At 45.2% G+C, this 17,836-nt stretch overlaps 2 protein-coding genes across 2 annotated transcripts; one reads left to right on the top strand and one right to left on the bottom strand.

Annotated features, from left to right (window-relative positions):
- The first annotated feature begins 270 nt into the window (after positions 1 to 270).
- LOC131284910 (glucose dehydrogenase [FAD, quinone]-like) lies at positions 271 to 2,150 on the top strand. Its single transcript, XM_058313769.1, has 2 exons — positions 271 to 574; positions 631 to 2,150. Exons 1-2 carry the CDS (start codon positions 271 to 273, stop codon positions 2,148 to 2,150), a joined length of 1,824 nt encoding a protein of 607 aa, XP_058169752.1.
- Positions 2,151 to 3,995: 1,845 nt separating this feature from the next.
- LOC131284911 (uncharacterized) lies at positions 3,996 to 11,040 on the bottom strand. Its single transcript, XM_058313770.1, has 3 exons — positions 10,848 to 11,040; positions 4,753 to 5,122; positions 3,996 to 4,668 (listed from the first exon to the last, which is right to left on the bottom strand). Exons 1-3 carry the CDS (start codon positions 11,038 to 11,040, stop codon positions 4,302 to 4,304), a joined length of 930 nt encoding a protein of 309 aa, XP_058169753.1. The 3' UTR covers positions 3,996 to 4,301.
- Between the last annotated feature and the right edge of the window lie 6,796 nt (positions 11,041 to 17,836).

Raw genomic sequence — 17,836 nt, forward strand, 5'->3', positions numbered from 1 at the left:
AAACAAAAAGATCAATCATTTTCAACCCACAACCTTCGCCATGATGGTGGAAGGATGTCGGATGCTTCGATTCGGGTTTTTTTATTCATCGTTTTATTTTTCCTAATGTACATCTCGAGAGTGCTATTGCTCCCTTCCATCTCTATCTAAGTCCGGTTGGTTATGATTCGCCTGCAGCTGGCCACCTTCACGACGACGACACCGAAGAAGACGACGATGGGCACGAGAACAGGCAGAAGAAAATGGCAACCCTGGCCGATTGCCCTCCTCATGGCGACGTTGCTAGCGCCGCAAGCGATCAGTCAGCGCGCCCCATCGATCTTCTTCGAGAGTCTGTTCGACGAGCTGAGCCTGCTGATGCGCACCGGGCCCAACGCGTCCGTCCCAATTCCGGAGGTCGAGCGTATCCGCGAGGAGTACGATTTCGTGGTCATCGGCGCCGGCTCCGGTGGTTCGGTGATGGCCAACCGGTTGAGCGAGATGCCCGACTGGAGCGTGCTGCTGCTCGAGGTGGGCAAGGAGGAGAATCTTGTCTCGAACGTCCCGCTGACGGCGGGACTCACGACGGCCACGGGTGAGTTCTCTTCAGTGGGTAAGCTAGTAGCGCACTAACTCTCCTCCCCTGACTAGGCTACAGCTGGGGCTACCGTTCGGATCCGACACGGAACGCGTGCAAGGGGCTCGACCAGGGCGTCTGTTACTGGCCGAAGGGGCGCGGACTGGGCGGGACGAGCTTGATCAACTTCCTGCTGTACGGTCGGGGTCACCGGCGGGACTACGACGATTGGGAGCAGGCTGGCAACTACGGCTGGGGCTACCGGGACGTGAGGCGGTACTTCGAGCGGGCGGAAAACGCCAAGGGTTCGAATCCCTCGGGCCCGCTACACATCGAGGAGAGTTCGTTTGAGACGCCGATGCTGTCGCGGTACCTTGACGCCGGCAAGCGGCTCGGTTACCGACGCATCGATCCGAACGATCCGGTTCAGCTCGGGTTCTACAAGGCACAGGCGACCATGGTGAACGGGGAGCGGTGCAGTGCGGCCCGGGCGTACCTGAAACCCGTCGCTGGTCGACCCAACCTGGACATCTCGACCCGCTCGTGGGCCACGCGCATCCTGATCGATCCGGTCACAAAGACCGCGTTCGGGGTGGAGTTCTCGAAGAACAAGCGAGTCCACACGGTGCGGGTACGCAAGGAGGTGATCCTGGCGGCCGGGGCGATCGCCTCTCCCCAGCTGCTGATGCTGTCCGGTGTAGGACCGCGGGAGCACCTGCAGGAGCTGGGCATCCCGGTGGTGAAGGACCTGCGCGTAGGCTACAACCTGCAGGACCATCCGACGCTGTCGGGACTGGTGTTCACCATCAACCAGCCGGTAAGCATCCGCGAGCGGGACATGCGTCGGCCGGGGCCACTGCTCAGCTACCTGTTCGCACGCCAAGGACCCTTCACAGTACCGGGCGGAGCCGAAGGGATCGCGTTCGTGAAGACCAACAACTCGCTCGCCCCGGATGACTATCCCGACGTGGAGCTGGTGCTCGGGACGGGTGCGGTCAACAACGACGAATCGGGTTCGCTACGCCACACGTTCGGCATGACGCGCCGGTTCTACGACGAGACGTTCGGGGCGGCCCGGGGACACCACGCGTTCGGGATCGCGCCCGTCCTGATGCGCCCGAAGAGTCGTGGCCGGGTGTGGCTCAAGAGCCGCAATCCGTACCGGTGGCCCCACATGACCGGCAACTACTACGACGACCCGTACGATCTGGCCACGATGGTGGAGGGCATCAAGATGGCGGTGCGTATCGGCGAGTCGAAGAGCTTCGCCTCGTACGGGGCGCGCCTTCTCGACACACCGTTCCTTGGCTGCGAGGATGTTCCGTTCCGGTCGGACGAATACTGGCGGTGCTGTCTGCGGCAGGTTGGAGCAAGCATTCAGCATCAATCGGGGACGTGCAAGATGGGCCCGGCCAGCGATCGGGACGCCGTGGTCGATCCGGAACTGCGGGTGCACGGCGTCAGCGGCCTACGGGTGGTCGATGCCTCCATCTTCCCAACTATCCCTGCGGCGCACACGAACGGGGTTGTGATAATGGTCGGCGAAAAGGCCGCCGACATGGTGAAAGACTATTGGCATAATCAGATTCGTTGATGGATCGGCGTACGGGAAACCATTGCGCACCTAAAACTAGTCAGAAAGATAGGATTTACTTATCTAGAATTTTGAATTTCAAAAACAAACAACTGGGGTGATTTTTTGTCAACAATTTTAACGCAAATTTTAGAATGTCTACATTCGCCACTGCGTACATTTTTTTTACTTTAAATAAAACTTTTATGTACATATGTTTATTTGTTAGTTCGCATATGAAACAATAATGAAAGGAAAGAAAAAAAAACTAATTATAAAACAACACAAGTCAGCAATGTCACTCAAGGGTTAATTGCTTCGGCCGAGAGCTTTTACGGAACCCTACAAATGTCACAGCTGATGCCAATCCAATCCAATGGTAAGACGGTGTTCCCGTCGACCCAACGGTTGCAAGTTCGATACCCGATTTTGCAAGTAGTCTTTTTTCATAGCACTTTTATCTCAAACATTAAATTAAGTTACTTTGTCTAATATTAGATAATGTTTCAAATTTGTCCTCCCTAATACAAGTCAATTCGGCTTAGGATTGCCCATTGTTCTAGCTCAATAAATTTCTTTCCAAACACCCAAAGAAACACACATTTCTCAGTAAAGAATGAATAAAGTGTTTCACTCATTTTTGCTTTTATATGATCACTTTTCGTCGGACTCACTACCGTTAGTTAAATATAAATACCACTTGGAGTTCGCTAGTTCTTAAACTAGCCGTTCTTTTATAGTTGTGAATTTCATTCAAACTCGCCATGCCGATGTTGCCCTTGCAAAGAACGTGTATTTTGTTATAAGTTTTCCTTAATGCCTACATATATGTTTATATATATGATTGAGATTTTTCCGTCCCACTAACGTACACTGAAGCAGCAGAGAAGCGTATGTATCTTACGGCCTTTTGAAGGATTTTAAATTAATGTTTTGATTCAACAGTACCTTCCTAAGTCTACTATCATCAACACCAAAACACACCGAAAACATTCTTTTAATCCGTGTTGCATTTGTCGTGTCGGATAACTGGTCATATGGTCGAATGTCTTTCTAACAAAAACATAAGGATGTATTTGGCAGCAATGACGTGTGCGCAATTAAAACGAGTTGTTCAATTGAATTTATGCTTTACAGAAAATTATACAGAAATCTTACAGAGTAAAATAAACTGAAAAAGTTTTTAAGTTAAGCAAAATTGTTTCCGAATTCCTGTCACATAATTAACGTAGGGTCACAGAAGTGATGTAGGGTTTTTCTAAATACCCAATAGAAATGTATAATTTTCCGTAATTATTCTGCTCGATCTCACAGATCTTATCCGCGCTATTATCGACTGAGAGGATATCACCTTTTGATTGGTTTTAATACAACTGAAGGAAAAGCAAGATCATAAATCGTAGAATAATTTATCCTACACAGTTGCGACCTTTCGCTTCCAATTCTTCACATTCACAGAAAATTTTGACCCTAAATGGATTCATAAAAAGTCAGCAAAAGCTTTCCTCTACCTTCATAGCTAACGACATATTGATTGCTTATTGAAACAGTGCCTTCGCACTATCGATAATCGGTTCCATCTAATGATAACCTAACTGCGTTCCGATCGACAGCCGTTACGTAGTTTATTCCATTGATTTGAAGTCAATTAGATTCTTGGATAATGCTTTAGAGATTGTTATGTCGACTGTTTGTTAACGTCCTCATCATACGACTGCGTAAGCAATATGCTAGAACAATATGTTTTAATGCTATAACGCTCGAAACTACTTTACTACATGCTATAAGTTTTATTATTAAGCAACCATCAATCCGATTGTTAGTAATAAATTAAATTAAAAATTAACCTCATCTTACAGAATGGCGACCGATGGAAAAATCTGATCTACAATCTAATCTATCTTAGAACGCAAGTCTCACTAGAACCAACACAAGCACTCAAGGATCGCCGATTGATCACACGATCTTGCCTGGGTATGTTGATGATGATGATGATGTGCAAGTGTCCTCGAGCTGTTGCACTGAGAATGGGTGGATGCAGTCGATTGTAGCGTTTCAAACGGATCACCACCGCTCCGATCGAAGCTCCTTCCCCGGGACTTTCCGGCCAAGCGCTTGGTTGGGAGTTTGTGTTTGTTCGTGTGCGTCACGACACTTCCCCGCGGATCGTGCTTACTTTTGCACCGTTACCGGCGTCGGTATCCGCTTGATCTGCGTGCCGTAAAAGCGCGAGCGTAACGACTCGTTCTCCGGATTGGCCATCACCGATTCGATGAACGCATTTGTTTCCTCCTGCAGCTGCGAAAGGCGTAGCTGGAGCTCCTGATTGCGCCGGATAAGTTTGACCGTCTTCAGTGCAATATCGAACAGACCCTTGTGGTTGTTCGGATGGTGCGAAACGTTCTGATGGTGGTGGTGCAGCGGATGGTGCGCTTGATACGAGCGGGCGGTTGAGAACACTGCATATCCCGCCGACGAAACGCTACTGTCCTCGCGGAACCCATCGTCATCGAAGTCGGACATACTGTAGGAGTTGCAGCTGCAATGGAAAAAAAGAACCCGTCAATCTCGTGAGTAATTCCCTCCGCAATGACGCAAAGGGCCAGCAGTTCGCGCAACTCACCGACAGCTGATGATGCTTCCCAGAGGAGAAAAATCACAGTTCCGATCGTCCATCGAGCTAGAGCAACCGCTCGACGAAACGCTCATCGATCTGCGGCTCCGTAGCCGCTGCCCAGACGCACTGCTGTCTTCGGTGTCGAGACCCTCCGGTTGGTCGCTACCATCCGGGATCGTTTCGCAGCTAATGCCGGTACTGCTGCTATTGCTGCTGCAACCAAACTCCGTCGACGAGGAAGTCGAAGAGTTCGTCGTGTCGTCCATCAGGGGCTCCAGCAGTCGACCCGTTGTTCCAGAGCGGACACCTGCCCTTTCGTACGGTGTCCGGCACCGTGTGGATGATTTGTAGGATGATTGCTTTTGCATTTTACCAACTGGGGAGTAGAAAGAATTTAAATCCGTTAGTTTTTTTTGTCAATCTTGCCATTTAAATTTAAAATATAGTACTCAAACTATTCCACAGTTAAACAAGCAATATCAAGGTGGAAATATATTGAAAAATCTTTGTCCCCCGAAATTCACGTTGTATAAAAAAGAAATTTATGTTCCTTTTTCCTTTTGAAGCTATTTTAAATGACAACAAATATACATGCAAATGTTTTACTGTAAAACAGCCGGAAGATTACATTTCCAAAGAGTGAATGAAGAGTTAAACATTCAAACGAAAAACACTAGAATGTCTTCCTTACCCTTGCACGTTGAACCGCATCGTTAACCAGCAAAAGGGTATTTAAATAAATAAACCACCACAACTGCTTTCGGTGATACATAAGCAGGGCTTCCATGGTGATTTGCCAAATCACATGTTTAACCCGCCAGTCACATGTCGTCTGCCAGCCGTTACCGTTACAAAACCGATGCCACATGTTCGAGCCGATTAATCCCACCGAAAAATAAATTCCGTGGTGTAGATTCCGATAAAAAAACCCCCTACGGTCGGGATAAGCCCGTGACCGAAAGAAAAACCCTTACCGGTCGATCGGTCAATTTCCAATTTAAAATAGTACCTCCTCGTGGCCAACCGTTCTGGAGAGAGTATCCAAACCGGCGGACAATAACAAAAGTGAGCCACGAGTGAAACAAGAAACCGCACGCAGGAACAAACCCCCGACAAACATTATCGCAAGATCACGTTCTGAGCCACTCGCGGACAAGATAATCACCTACCACCCGACTTCGAGAGCAGGAGGAGCGCCTCTCAGTGGAGAACTGTTGACTACAGACTGCGCCGGCAAATCTATCGTGCCAACGGGGAAAGCGGGTACCGGGCATTCGTTCGTAATGGGTTAAACCTAGTCCGCCACCATCAGGCTCATAGTGCCAACGTTTGCCTGGCAACAGTTCTGCCCGCAGTGGAAATTATGCACTTTCTCTCCAGCTCACGTTGACGTTAGTTTGCTAATTTGTGTGCATTATGAGCAAAATGTACCGCCAGAATACACAACAAGAATATATAAAACAAGCCAATAAAAAAAACATTTACGTAATATTTAAATTTTAATGATAAACAGCAGTTATATTTTAAGCTTAGCTTTGTATTATACCTATTTACTTTTTAGTACTAATGAAATTTATCAGTAACTTTCATTTAAAAAAAATCAAAAAAGGATGAAATAAAGCTCGTGTATCCTTAAGTAATCTATCAAACCAACATCCATTTAGGTTAGAAATTAACAAGGAAAGAAAATATGCAAGAATGAAAATAGGCAATGAACACCTGGAAAAGATGCTCTGGAACCTTTTAACATTTATTCAAGGAGCATTAATGAGAAAAATTGTGCATCTCATAGTTTGTATAATTTATAAGGTCAATTTGAGCTGAAACTGTTGACTATATTTGGAAGAAAAATAAAAATATTATAATGATATTTTCGTTGATCGCGGACAAAAACAGAATTCAAATATTTTTCACAAACAACGACATTAATCTTTCCAAAAGCTAATAACTAAAAATAACTGACCAACAATGAATTTCTTCCTTTTTTTATAGAACTGTTGCCAGCCTAGAAACTATCTTTACACAATTTGCAGTCGACAACTACCGTTTGTCGGCTTGAAAGCCGATGCAACGTGCTCCGAAGGTATGTGCAACAACACCGGCGCTAATTAGTAATGATCCGTACCTGACAACGGAGCTTTCGATCGGACCATCGTAGACTCACCCCCATCGTGATGGGTTTATTCACCTTTCTGATTCACGCACTACAAAGTTTCATCCCTTCCTACAACTCATCCCCCCCCCCCCCTCCGACCTGTTCTTCTCTGTGTTTTTTTCTCCATCAACTCCCGTATACTTTGAAAGGGTTACCATTAAAATCGTCAACATTTCAGAGAAGAAGACTGAAGCCATTCGTTGCCTACCACCGGCCTTTTCTCACGAACAACCCATCGATTTATCACCATCTTTACCGAATGTGGCCGCTTCCGGGAAGAGCAAAGGGTGGGTGTTTGTGTGCGTGTGTCTGTGTGCGTCCAAAGGGCCACTTTCGTACCGTAACGGTACAACACAACAGATACCGAGGGCGGCCGAAAGCGTCGCGTCCAATCTAACGAACCCGCGGAGATGCTACAAACAGCAAACCGCTCAGCTTACAACACTCCGGCCGGCGGCCGCACGTTTTTTTCCAGCCGTCATCTAAAATGGCCTCTCTCATTGAAAACCCATCCGGCACACAACGTGCGGCAGCATAGAGCGCGCGGCCAGGAAGCACATTGTGTGTCATGGTGTGGCCGTGGTCTGGCGCACGTCTTCTGGCCGCGTCTCGTCTCGGTCGCGTTGCAGCACGTTTTCACACTCGCCGCCGCAATCGAGCCCGGGCCACGTGGATGCAACCGTTGTCGGGACCGGGCCGAAGCCGTAAAATGTGACGCCGTGACCGGTCCCGGTCGCTATCGCTTGCACACAACACACACACGCAGCCACAGCAACGCCAGCAACGCCAAGTACATAATGGGGTTTGGCTTCGGTTCGACTCAGAGAGCGACGTAGACGGGGTCGTAAAGGAATTTTAATTTTTCGATTAACTAATTCAACTGGCGTTGTACAACGAATGCAAACTGTTGGAAAATATATGTGCAATTTTATTTGAAGTTTTGTTCCAAATACTAATGTATCCTGTCAGCACTTTTTCTGTGACAGTTTTCGTGATCGTTTTTAAACGCCAACAAATGAATTAAAATTTAAATTTAAACCGAATCGATTTTAGTATGACTATATCAAACAACGACATGATGTATGTTCTATTTACAACCTCAATGTAAGTAAATATCCATTCGATTTAGAACCGTTTCCAATAGGATTTGCAGGTCGGAGTCGTGATTAAAAAATAAATCACCACATATACACATAGTTGCAATGGCAAAGAATGAAGAATTTTACGCTAAAAAGAGTCAGCATGAAAAAAAAAACATAAAAGTCATATGTACTGGACATACTCATACCACACACCTAGCTTTAAAAAACTAAGCCACGTGGCGTTAGACCGCATTCACGCGTGAGGTGCGTCATTGCGCCTGAGAGTAACATGGACGCAACGCAGGCCAACCCGAGCCCTTGACTACAACTACAACACGTGGGATGACAACGTCCAATGGAAAACCATTCGACACGATTCTTCCCATTATTCGCCCGGGAAGCTGCGCGATCGGAAAACTGTTCGCGATCGGAGAAAGAAGAGATCTCTATCGGGTTTCGCTCCGAAGATCAACAACTCATCGTCTCGCCCGGTTTGTGGGACCGGCGTGGCCCAAATGGAGCGGCAGCATACATTATTTGCACACCTCTGCAAACCTCGCCATCAGTGGCCCCCTCCAGGTGGGGTTTGCCCGGCCCATTATTCACGCGGCCGCGCTCGAGAGCCGCTCCCGTGTCACGTGTTTCTTTGTTTACAGTCTGCATCGTTCCACGGTGAATCCGCTAGCGATCCGTGCGGAAGGGGGATGGGGGTGTATTGGCCGGGTGGAGGAAATTGCTTGTAATCTTGAAAACAGGATGTCGAACGAAATGGTCGCACTTCGACTAAATCCAAGATCGACTGAAGGGTTACAATGTTGACGTGAAGTCTATACTGTCTTTCTGAGTCAATGAGGTTAGAACTAATAAACACCAGCTGTGTCTAGAACAGGGGTCCGTATACATTTCCCTAAAAGGGCCAGATGATTAAAAGGAAACTGAAACCGCGGGCCGGATACCTTAAATGATGACTGAATATTTTCAAAGTAGTAACCTTTTTAATGGAATATCATCTTTCTAAATAGTAAAGTTACATAAAAAGTGGTAAAAGATAAAATATTTGAAATTTTAGCATTAAACTTTTTAAAATATGTTCATACTTGTTTTTGTTGGATTTTGATTTTGTTTCCCAACATATCATAGCAACACCTCGTTGAACAATTTTAATCTTTATTCTTGGCAAGAAAACAAATCTGACATCGGGGATAAATCCAATAAAAATTGAGATGGGTTTTTTGTATGAGACACTAAAATTTTCTTACGGGCCGGACTTTGCCGACCCCTACCATCTCGAAACAACTATTTGAGTTTCTTTTCTGTCAGTTCATCTAAAAAATGTCATTTTCTATTTTCAGTGCATCAACACTCAGACAAAAAGTGCACATGTTATTTCAATCACATAAACTTAAAGCGCTTTTTAATTTAAAATGAAATGACACAAATTTAAAATTTGTAAAAAAGTAAAAAAAAATTAAAAAATTAAAAATAAAATTGGCATTCATAAACTGGAGACAGTTAACTACGAATACGACATAAAAATATATGTGTCATGTCCCATGTGTGATGGGCCCCATCCGGAAGCGTATCAATGACTGGACAGACCACCCTTCGTCATCGTCGCCAACCGGACGAACGTCAACCACGCAAAATCCTTGCAAACACTTTAAATTCCACGCCATCTCACGTGTGCCGGCAAGTGATGTCGGAGCTTGACAGTGGGGTTCGCCCCGCTGCACGGACACAAGGGTGGATTGTAGCGCAAGGAATAGGAAAGTAGGGTAACATAAAAAAATGGCTCTCGAAAGGGCAACCACTGCAGATTTGTATCTTATCGGAGGGAAAAAAAATCCATTTAAAATCGGAATGTACATGAAGCTCAGTTGTGAAGTGTACGGTTCAGTAATGGTTGGGTGCAATTTACGAACCACTCGAGACGCAGACACATTAATGTCTCCAGCGAAGAATCAGTGGAATTTATTGTATACTAAAAGAAAACAATACAGCGTCCAACGGAAACTAAATTCACACTTAGGCAATAGTTTCTCCGTTGACAACATCGTCATGGCTAGACGTTAGTTACATTGCACGATGCGCAGCAGGCCGAGGAGGGAAGCTTTTACTTTCATTTCTCCTCGCCTCAACAACCCCCCCACGACAGTCGATCAACAATTCATCCACTCAAGCCGCGGTGAAATGCAAACCCTCCCGGTTACTAACTGGTGGAAGGGTTCCCGCCACCAAACCTCACATGTTGCTGCGGCCACCTCCGCACGACAGCGATTTGCTTCGGTGGGGTGTGCAAAAAAAAATACCGAAACAACAAACAACACTCCCGACCACGAGAGGGTGGCACGTTGATTGCACTTCCACACACTTGCCGCCTACACGTGATGGACGCGCCATGAAACGGAGACCACATCGATGCGGCTTACGAAACACATTCAGCGGTGCGCGACCGTCAGCTCCAGCATCTTTGCCCTCCCTCACCCGGGAACCGCTTCCAGGAACGTGTGAGTACATGACGCTGTTTCGCGGAGACTATCTCAATTTCTGTAGTGTTCACGCTTCATAGTTAGTTTCGACCTCGTTTAAGTAATCTTGTTCCCACCGCCTTCGCCGCTTCAAGTCGGGCTGATCGATTTCACACATCATCCATCGAACCGGTCTTTCCGGTAACTCTCACCTTCCTGCACGCGACCTACCCTAACTTGCGAGTAGGTTGTTTCCGGTACGGTGCAGTGGTGTTTGATCGCCATATAAAATCGGCCGTCGTAGTTCTCATCCCAGTGACCGCCGACCACGAGAACATCGAAGGAACCGAACTGGAACCGTCACTACTTCCGCTCTGAACGCTTCCCCGAACTTACCGTAGTTTATCACGGAAAAGTTTGCCCCCGCCGGTGTGACGTGGCCTCCGGGCTGTGCAGCTGGACTCGCCACCATCGGGGATTCACTTCGGGCCGGTGATGCGGTCTGTGGCCGGTAGTGTTCGCCGCTGAACGGCTTATCTTCCCCAACGATTGCCGTGGGTTCTGGATGCACTTTTGTTGAAGTAGGCATTGTGATTTTGCAGATTTAAGATGACTCGTGTAGTCGATTTTTTAGCCGAACCTGTGAAAGAGGGGTTTTCATTATTTTCTTGTATTTTTAAAATGTAAATCAAATAATTGAGTTAGATTGTTAGATTGTTTTAAAAGTAGCTGGTCCGTGTTCACAGCAGCGAAACCATGGCAACCAGTCTGATCCGTATTGCAAATGGTCAAATTGGAAATTGATTTCAATTTTATTACACAAATAAAGTAACCTTACGATCCAGCAGGCAGTAAAAACATCATGAGGTCGGTCACAGCCTGTTCTGGTTGCGAAATAGTCCTACGGAAACTATCCCACAAACACAAAGATGATTTAATTTCTCGTCTGCGAAAAACAGCGAACGATTTAACTGGCACCATTGCATGGCACTAAAAAATCGAACGATTTAATCACCTTTGACTATCGAGGTCTAGTAGTAGTACACTTGTACTGTACATAACAAGCAAGATGGGGACGTCGGAAACCCTTTTGTTCCGCCGTTTGTTCCGCCGAAAATATCAAAACATCAATTGTTGGCAGTGTGCGAGACGAAATCAAAACTCAATTATTTATATTGACCTTGCGAGGGTAAAGTTACAGTTGAAACGTGTTCACAATCAAGGAAAGAGCGTGGTGTTCTCTAATTAAAATACGGTTTAGTTAAGAAAAAGAAAGGTCAAATAATGCCAAGGAACCTACATTCCCTGTTTTAAATACCTACCAAACAAACATGACAGGATATAACAGAATGCGCTTACAGCTACAAATCAAATTTGGTAGCATTAAGAGTTCAATAATGTGGATAATAAGTTAAGTTTTTGCATCATTTTATAAGGATCCAATCTTCAATAGGAATTTTTTTTTTAAACAGCATGAAGAAATTTTCGAATGGAACATTTTGAGTAAGTGAAAATTTTGGTTTAAAATTGTATTATTAGCACGTATTATAGGACGCTGTAAATCTCAACAGTAATTAGGAAATCCCTAATAAAAACATCTACGCGAAAACTTTATATTTTTCATACATACGAATAAACGAACGAATTAAATAAGTACAATCTTTAATACTTTGAATACTATGAAGAGGAAGCCTCTTCGACAACAGATGTAGGACGCGGAGCATTAGCACCCATCCAGTTCAACGACACTTACCCTCTTGTCACGCCAATCTCCGGGTACACCTGACAGTTCGCGATTCCCAGACGCAAGTATGTTTGCCGTCTTCGTAAGTGGCCACTTCCGGTGCTAGGAAAGGGTGGTTAACCTACGTCTCCTGTTGCCGTGCAAGTGTCCTCCACTTAAGCTCCTCTCTAATCGATGATAGCTATGACAAAACACACACCAGGTCAGACGTCCTTTTATCGCTGATTGAAGCCACCACAACAGAACGCAAACAACACAATCCTTCCGAGGTTCGGCACGGGATGCTTGCGCGAATTATTTCGTGGAACTGCCAACACTTCCCGCGGGCATCAAAGATGGCCGCAGCACACTGTTTCGCGTGTTTTTGCTGCTTTCTTCGGCGCGCGATGTGTTTTTGTTTTATCTCGCTCGTGCAAACACTTCACTGTTGCCGAATATATACCCGCCGCACGGTCTCCGTCTGGACTGACAAAGAAACTCTTGGGCAGAGGGTTGTAGTTTTGTTTTTTCTTCTTCTCGTACACACTTTGAGACGCGCGTGCGACTGCTCGAACTCCCGGACACCACCTTTTTTGTCGGCAAGATCCGTGTTTGGGGAGGAAAAACAACACACTTTACAATCGGGTGGAACGAATCGCAGATTGCCCTGAAGAGTATGGGGAGGGCGCGAGAGAAGCACAGATGCGACGTGCGCACTTTTCTACTTCGTCTTCTTCTGCTAGCAAACGATATGTCTGCAAAGTCGCGGATACTTTTCGATGCAAGAGGCCAAACTTGGGCAGCTGCAAGAACGCTAATTACTTTTGCCGTACACAACAGTCGGGCAGAAAATTTTCATCACAGCAAGCACACTGGAAAATACACTGGGATTGCTTCACTCACAACGCGGGTCGAAATAAGAGGAACGCGTTCAAGACCCTCTTTTTTTGCTATCCATGAAACGTTAACTCAAGACCTGAACGCTGAAACCGAAGTGAAGGGATTGAAATAACAAGCGCCCGACAAAATGCGTGCAACGCGGTCCGCTTCTCTTCGATGACTGAACAAAGCGCACGCGGAATTTTCTCTCCTTCGCGGGACAACGTTACGTTGTAGGGTAAGGTGGGGTAAAAATGCGCGCTTGATGCTTGGAAAAGGGTAAAAAATGTGGCATGATAGTATTTTTTTGAGTGCACCAGTTTTGAAATGCTTGCTACGAGAAGTAGCTCTAGAAATTCAAGGAACTAAGTTAAAGATAACAAAAAAAAAAAGATTACGACTAGAACACATTTTCATTTCTATTTTAGTAACTTGTAAGAAACTTAAATTTCAATAAAAATAGACCTATAAAAATATCTCCTTGTACTAGTTCAGTATACTGCAAACATTTACAAAATGAATCAAATGAGCCGAACAAACTAATTATTGTATGACTAGAAAAGATTATTTTCTAAATAACATTCAATTTGCGCTCTAGTACCTATCGAACATCATCGTTCTTAGAAATCTCGTATTTTTAATTCCATGGAGGAAAGGGTATAATCTTGGTTCCCGCCCACTTTTACCCCGCCTTTCTATCAACAATAGAAAAAGCAATCGATGGGTTTTCTCTCCCGCTCTCAAACGCGCGAGTTTTCTTCTCTATTTACAATGCATGACAAAACGAGCAAAAAGCATCAATTTTCTGAAGAATGTTTAGATTTGTATTTCCATTACTATAGCCATTCATATAACGGGTTTCATAACATGCGACCTGAGACTACCAGTTAGAACACGCCCTACGAGTGCTGAGGCATCTATTTCGCGGCGTTGGTTCAAATCCCATTGGGAGCCCTTTATTGGTTGCTAAGACCGAAGACGATCGTTACACCAAACGTAAAGAAGAACCTGAGCAAAAGTTTTGCAAACGCTGCACTGCCGACAAGGAGAGACAAGACCCTTCGTCAGATGATCCCGTTGACCACTGCATTGGGAAAAACACAATACAAGGGTCCATTTGATCCCAACACCACCACCATTACGGTCGCAGCATATCGCGTTCTGAGTCACGGGGAAGGCTGCAAGTACACGTGACTTATGCGGCCTGTGCTAATCACCCCATATCAGCTACCCCCCGACAAAAGGCAAAAATGGTTCACAGTTCTTCGCGTAATTCTATATGAACTTTCTTTGAGTTTTAATAAATTTGACAACGACTTTAATTATGTGTTTACTTTTTGCTCCAAAGATTTGTATACGTCTATCCTCGATGAGTCGGCTTCAGACTCCCAAAAGAAGTTTGAAAAATTACCTAAAAAAGAAATTATCCCCCCCTGGCGAGCTAAAGGAAGCGCTTAAACTTTAATTGAATGTCCGTTTCAGCAATTTCAGACATACTGTTTTGTAGGGTCATATAGCTTACAAATGCTATGCTGAATATCCACCCTTTTAATAAATGAATTGTCTTTATATCTCATGACCGGTAGTGGTCATACTTGATACCACTTTGAATGCTCAGAGGTCAACTACCGAATAATTTTCTTTGCTTCATAACTTTTTGTGTATTTACCAAATTGCAATTAATTCAGAGCGTTGAAACGAACGAACGATTTTTTGTTTTTTAAACCAATACTGTTACATTGGGGAATGAAAATTTGAAAAAGTCCGCCGTCCCATGGCTCCCCCTAGCAGATATTGGCTGCACGTGCTTTCTCGGAAACGCCAAAGATGAGCCTGGTCGCTTCGGCTTCTACTTCAAAGCTTTTTACTTATTCAAGGGCTAGCAATGGATACGAAAAACGAAAAATCGCTAGAATCGTTAAGCAGGTTGAAGTCAACCAAAACGCTTAAAGTTGGGTTTTACAAGCAGTGAAAGAAAAAGAACGTTATAAAATTCATTATGTGCTGGAGTGTTAGTTAATTGTTCTAAGGAAGGACGGTGCACGCGATTCGAAATTCATTTATCCGCCCCGTTCTTATTGGTTGTTTAAACTCTTTATGAAATACTTCTTTTCCCATCTCATGCTACCTCATGGAGCAACTTTAATTTTAATGTGCAACATTTTGAGTTATTTTTATCTCTCTTTCTCCGTTCGATCACGTTGCGCTCGGCCATTCCAGGACACTCCCAGCGAAGGTCGCCGCGGGCACCCGTTCAGCATAGAAGCAGGAAAATGGAAATGTGCAACGTTTGTCTCTGCGTGAGGCTAAATTTAGAATAGTTATAGGGAAGAAGGTGGTTAACGTCTATCTGTTGCATGAATCATTAAACTCTCACGTTAAAACTGTAAAACGTGGATAGTGTATGGCCCATGATTATTTAAACAAAACTGCATCGCATTGTTGGTTGGAGATTTTATTATACGAAAACGGGCACGGAACGTGTTGGTGGACCACAAACCAAAATACGTACGACCAGCAGTGAATTTTTAGCACCTTTAGGCAGTGGGATATTTATGCAGAGTTGTTGGCTTAAGCTGCGTTGTAAAAAAACCGACACCGAGCTGAGCATCTCGTTCGGAACTTCTCCTCAAGCCGGGCATTCACCAAGCGGCATGTAACGTGAGACACTCGGTAATCGTCAACCGGTAAGACAAAATGGAACGAACAAATGGTTCAAGCGAACGACGGGAAAGTTGGAATGGGGGGAAAAAAAAAGGTTCGAACATTGGTCGCACGTGGACCGGCAGGTTTTGACCATCGACAGACACACACAGACACACGTCGGGAAACACTTTTTAAGGAGTGCTGACTGCGTCAAGCGAAGGCATGCCAACCCAACTGCCCCCCCAGGCTTCATCTTCTGCATCCTTTCTGCACCGTTATTGACACGCGACTGGCGGGTACGTTTGTGCGTCGTATTTCCGTCGGTTCAGCAGCTACCCGTTCGGACACCCGACACTAATGATCCTCCGTGTGGTGGCCACCCTCTACTCCAAATAGCGGGGATACTCGAAACGCAACGCCAAGCAAAAAAAAAACAACTCACACCCTTCCATTAAGCCCTGGGTCAAAGACTCGCATGGTCCATGGCGGCCGGATGGGTCCCATGTTACCGGCATGTCCAAGCTGGAAGCGAACACCAACCACGTGGTAATGATTTAGTGGCTCGTGACAAATCATGCGCCGTGCGGACACGGCTTCACACGGTTGCTCCCTTTTCCCCGGTGGGACCAAACTGAAGGTAGAAACTTCCGGCCCGGGCCGGGGGCCAACATGGGGATGGATGGATTTTCGGTTTTGGGACTGGAGTTTACTTTGGCGCGCGCTGGGACCGAACCACCCGGGCGGTAACGGTGATGGATTCGAGGCAGTAGATATTCCGTAGGGCAAATGCCTGTTCCATAATGTTACTTCGCAATGGTTTAACACGTGTATGGCCATTGAGTGGCAGGTGGTCGCGTTTTTGCCTCGCGGTTAGCACGCAGAGAAACGTGGGTAGATGGTGAATGTCCCAGTCTCGCGTCGTCAACAGAGAGAAAATAAAGGAATGATTAAACTTTTCGCTTCTCTGCACTCATGTGGAAGCCAGACCAATTTTGATGCCGGAGTTTGGTGGATTTATGGAAAGTTAAAATAAAGGATAACTCATTATGTTTGGTTCTGCTTGTTCCTCTTCTTTACATTTCGGTGTAACTAAAGCGATTTAATCAGAGCTTTTGCTTATATTTAGTTCTCTTCTGTTACAAAATGTCTGTTCGTAATATGAAAAAATATCATGCAAATAAATATCTAACTTCGAGCTTTTATATATTAAATGCTTGCATTTTATTGATGGTATAGTTATGAAGGTACTTCATTTTAAAATAGAAAACCCACTATTTAACGTTTGCTAGGGCGATCCAGTATAGTCGGCAGATGGTTTAAAAAAGTTTGAAGTTGAACATGTTAACCGAGGGATGTTTGTTTCACTATTCGAAGGGACATAGTCTTTCAAGCTAGTTTATAGCTATCCACTGCTATTCTGGATCAATATAAATGGAAAAAGTAAAAAAAATTGCTTCCGGCCTCAAAATCTCCAAGGGCAAAAATTTACACTAACAATGCTTAATTGAATGTTTGTAAAAAAAAAATTGACTCTACACACAGCACTGCCTGGGCTTGGATTTCGATTCTAAATTAAATAAAAATTCGAACAAACTACTATTCAATTTCGCGAAAGTCTTAACAAGCGTTCTATTCGGTTAATATTCTTAATCCCAACCACGTGGGCCGCATGGTAAGGGTGAGTGTGCGGTAGTAACAAACCAAAAAAAAAGAACAACACCGCAAGTAGCCGCCAAGATCATCTGTCGGAAAAGTGTGTCACACCGCGGTGTGGTGAATAGCAGCTAAAGCATCGTGTCACACGTGTCTACCGGTCCATACGGACGTTTATGTAATCGCTGAAACTTTTCTTGCGGATTGAGGCGGGGGAGAAACGTTCGGTGACCTATATTATTCAACGGCAACACGTGCCACAGCTCCAAAAGAAATACCGACGGAGAGGAGAGTGTGTTAATCAAACAAATGGAGGGCACCAGGGAAAAGGTTCTCATTGGTGTTTTTCTCCGTTTCGTACCGATTTAGTATCTCTTAGCAGCCGAAAAGCGTTTTTGAGAGCAAATGTTGCGCATTTTTTTATATTGTCGGTAAAAATTACTAGAACAAAAGACTACACGCGAAACGAAGCTATCGCAACCGA

The sequence above is a fragment of the Anopheles ziemanni genome, chromosome 3 (assembly GCF_943734765.1).
Source record: "Anopheles ziemanni chromosome 3, idAnoZiCoDA_A2_x.2, whole genome shotgun sequence".
Lineage (NCBI taxonomy): Eukaryota > Metazoa > Arthropoda > Insecta > Diptera > Culicidae > Anopheles > Anopheles ziemanni.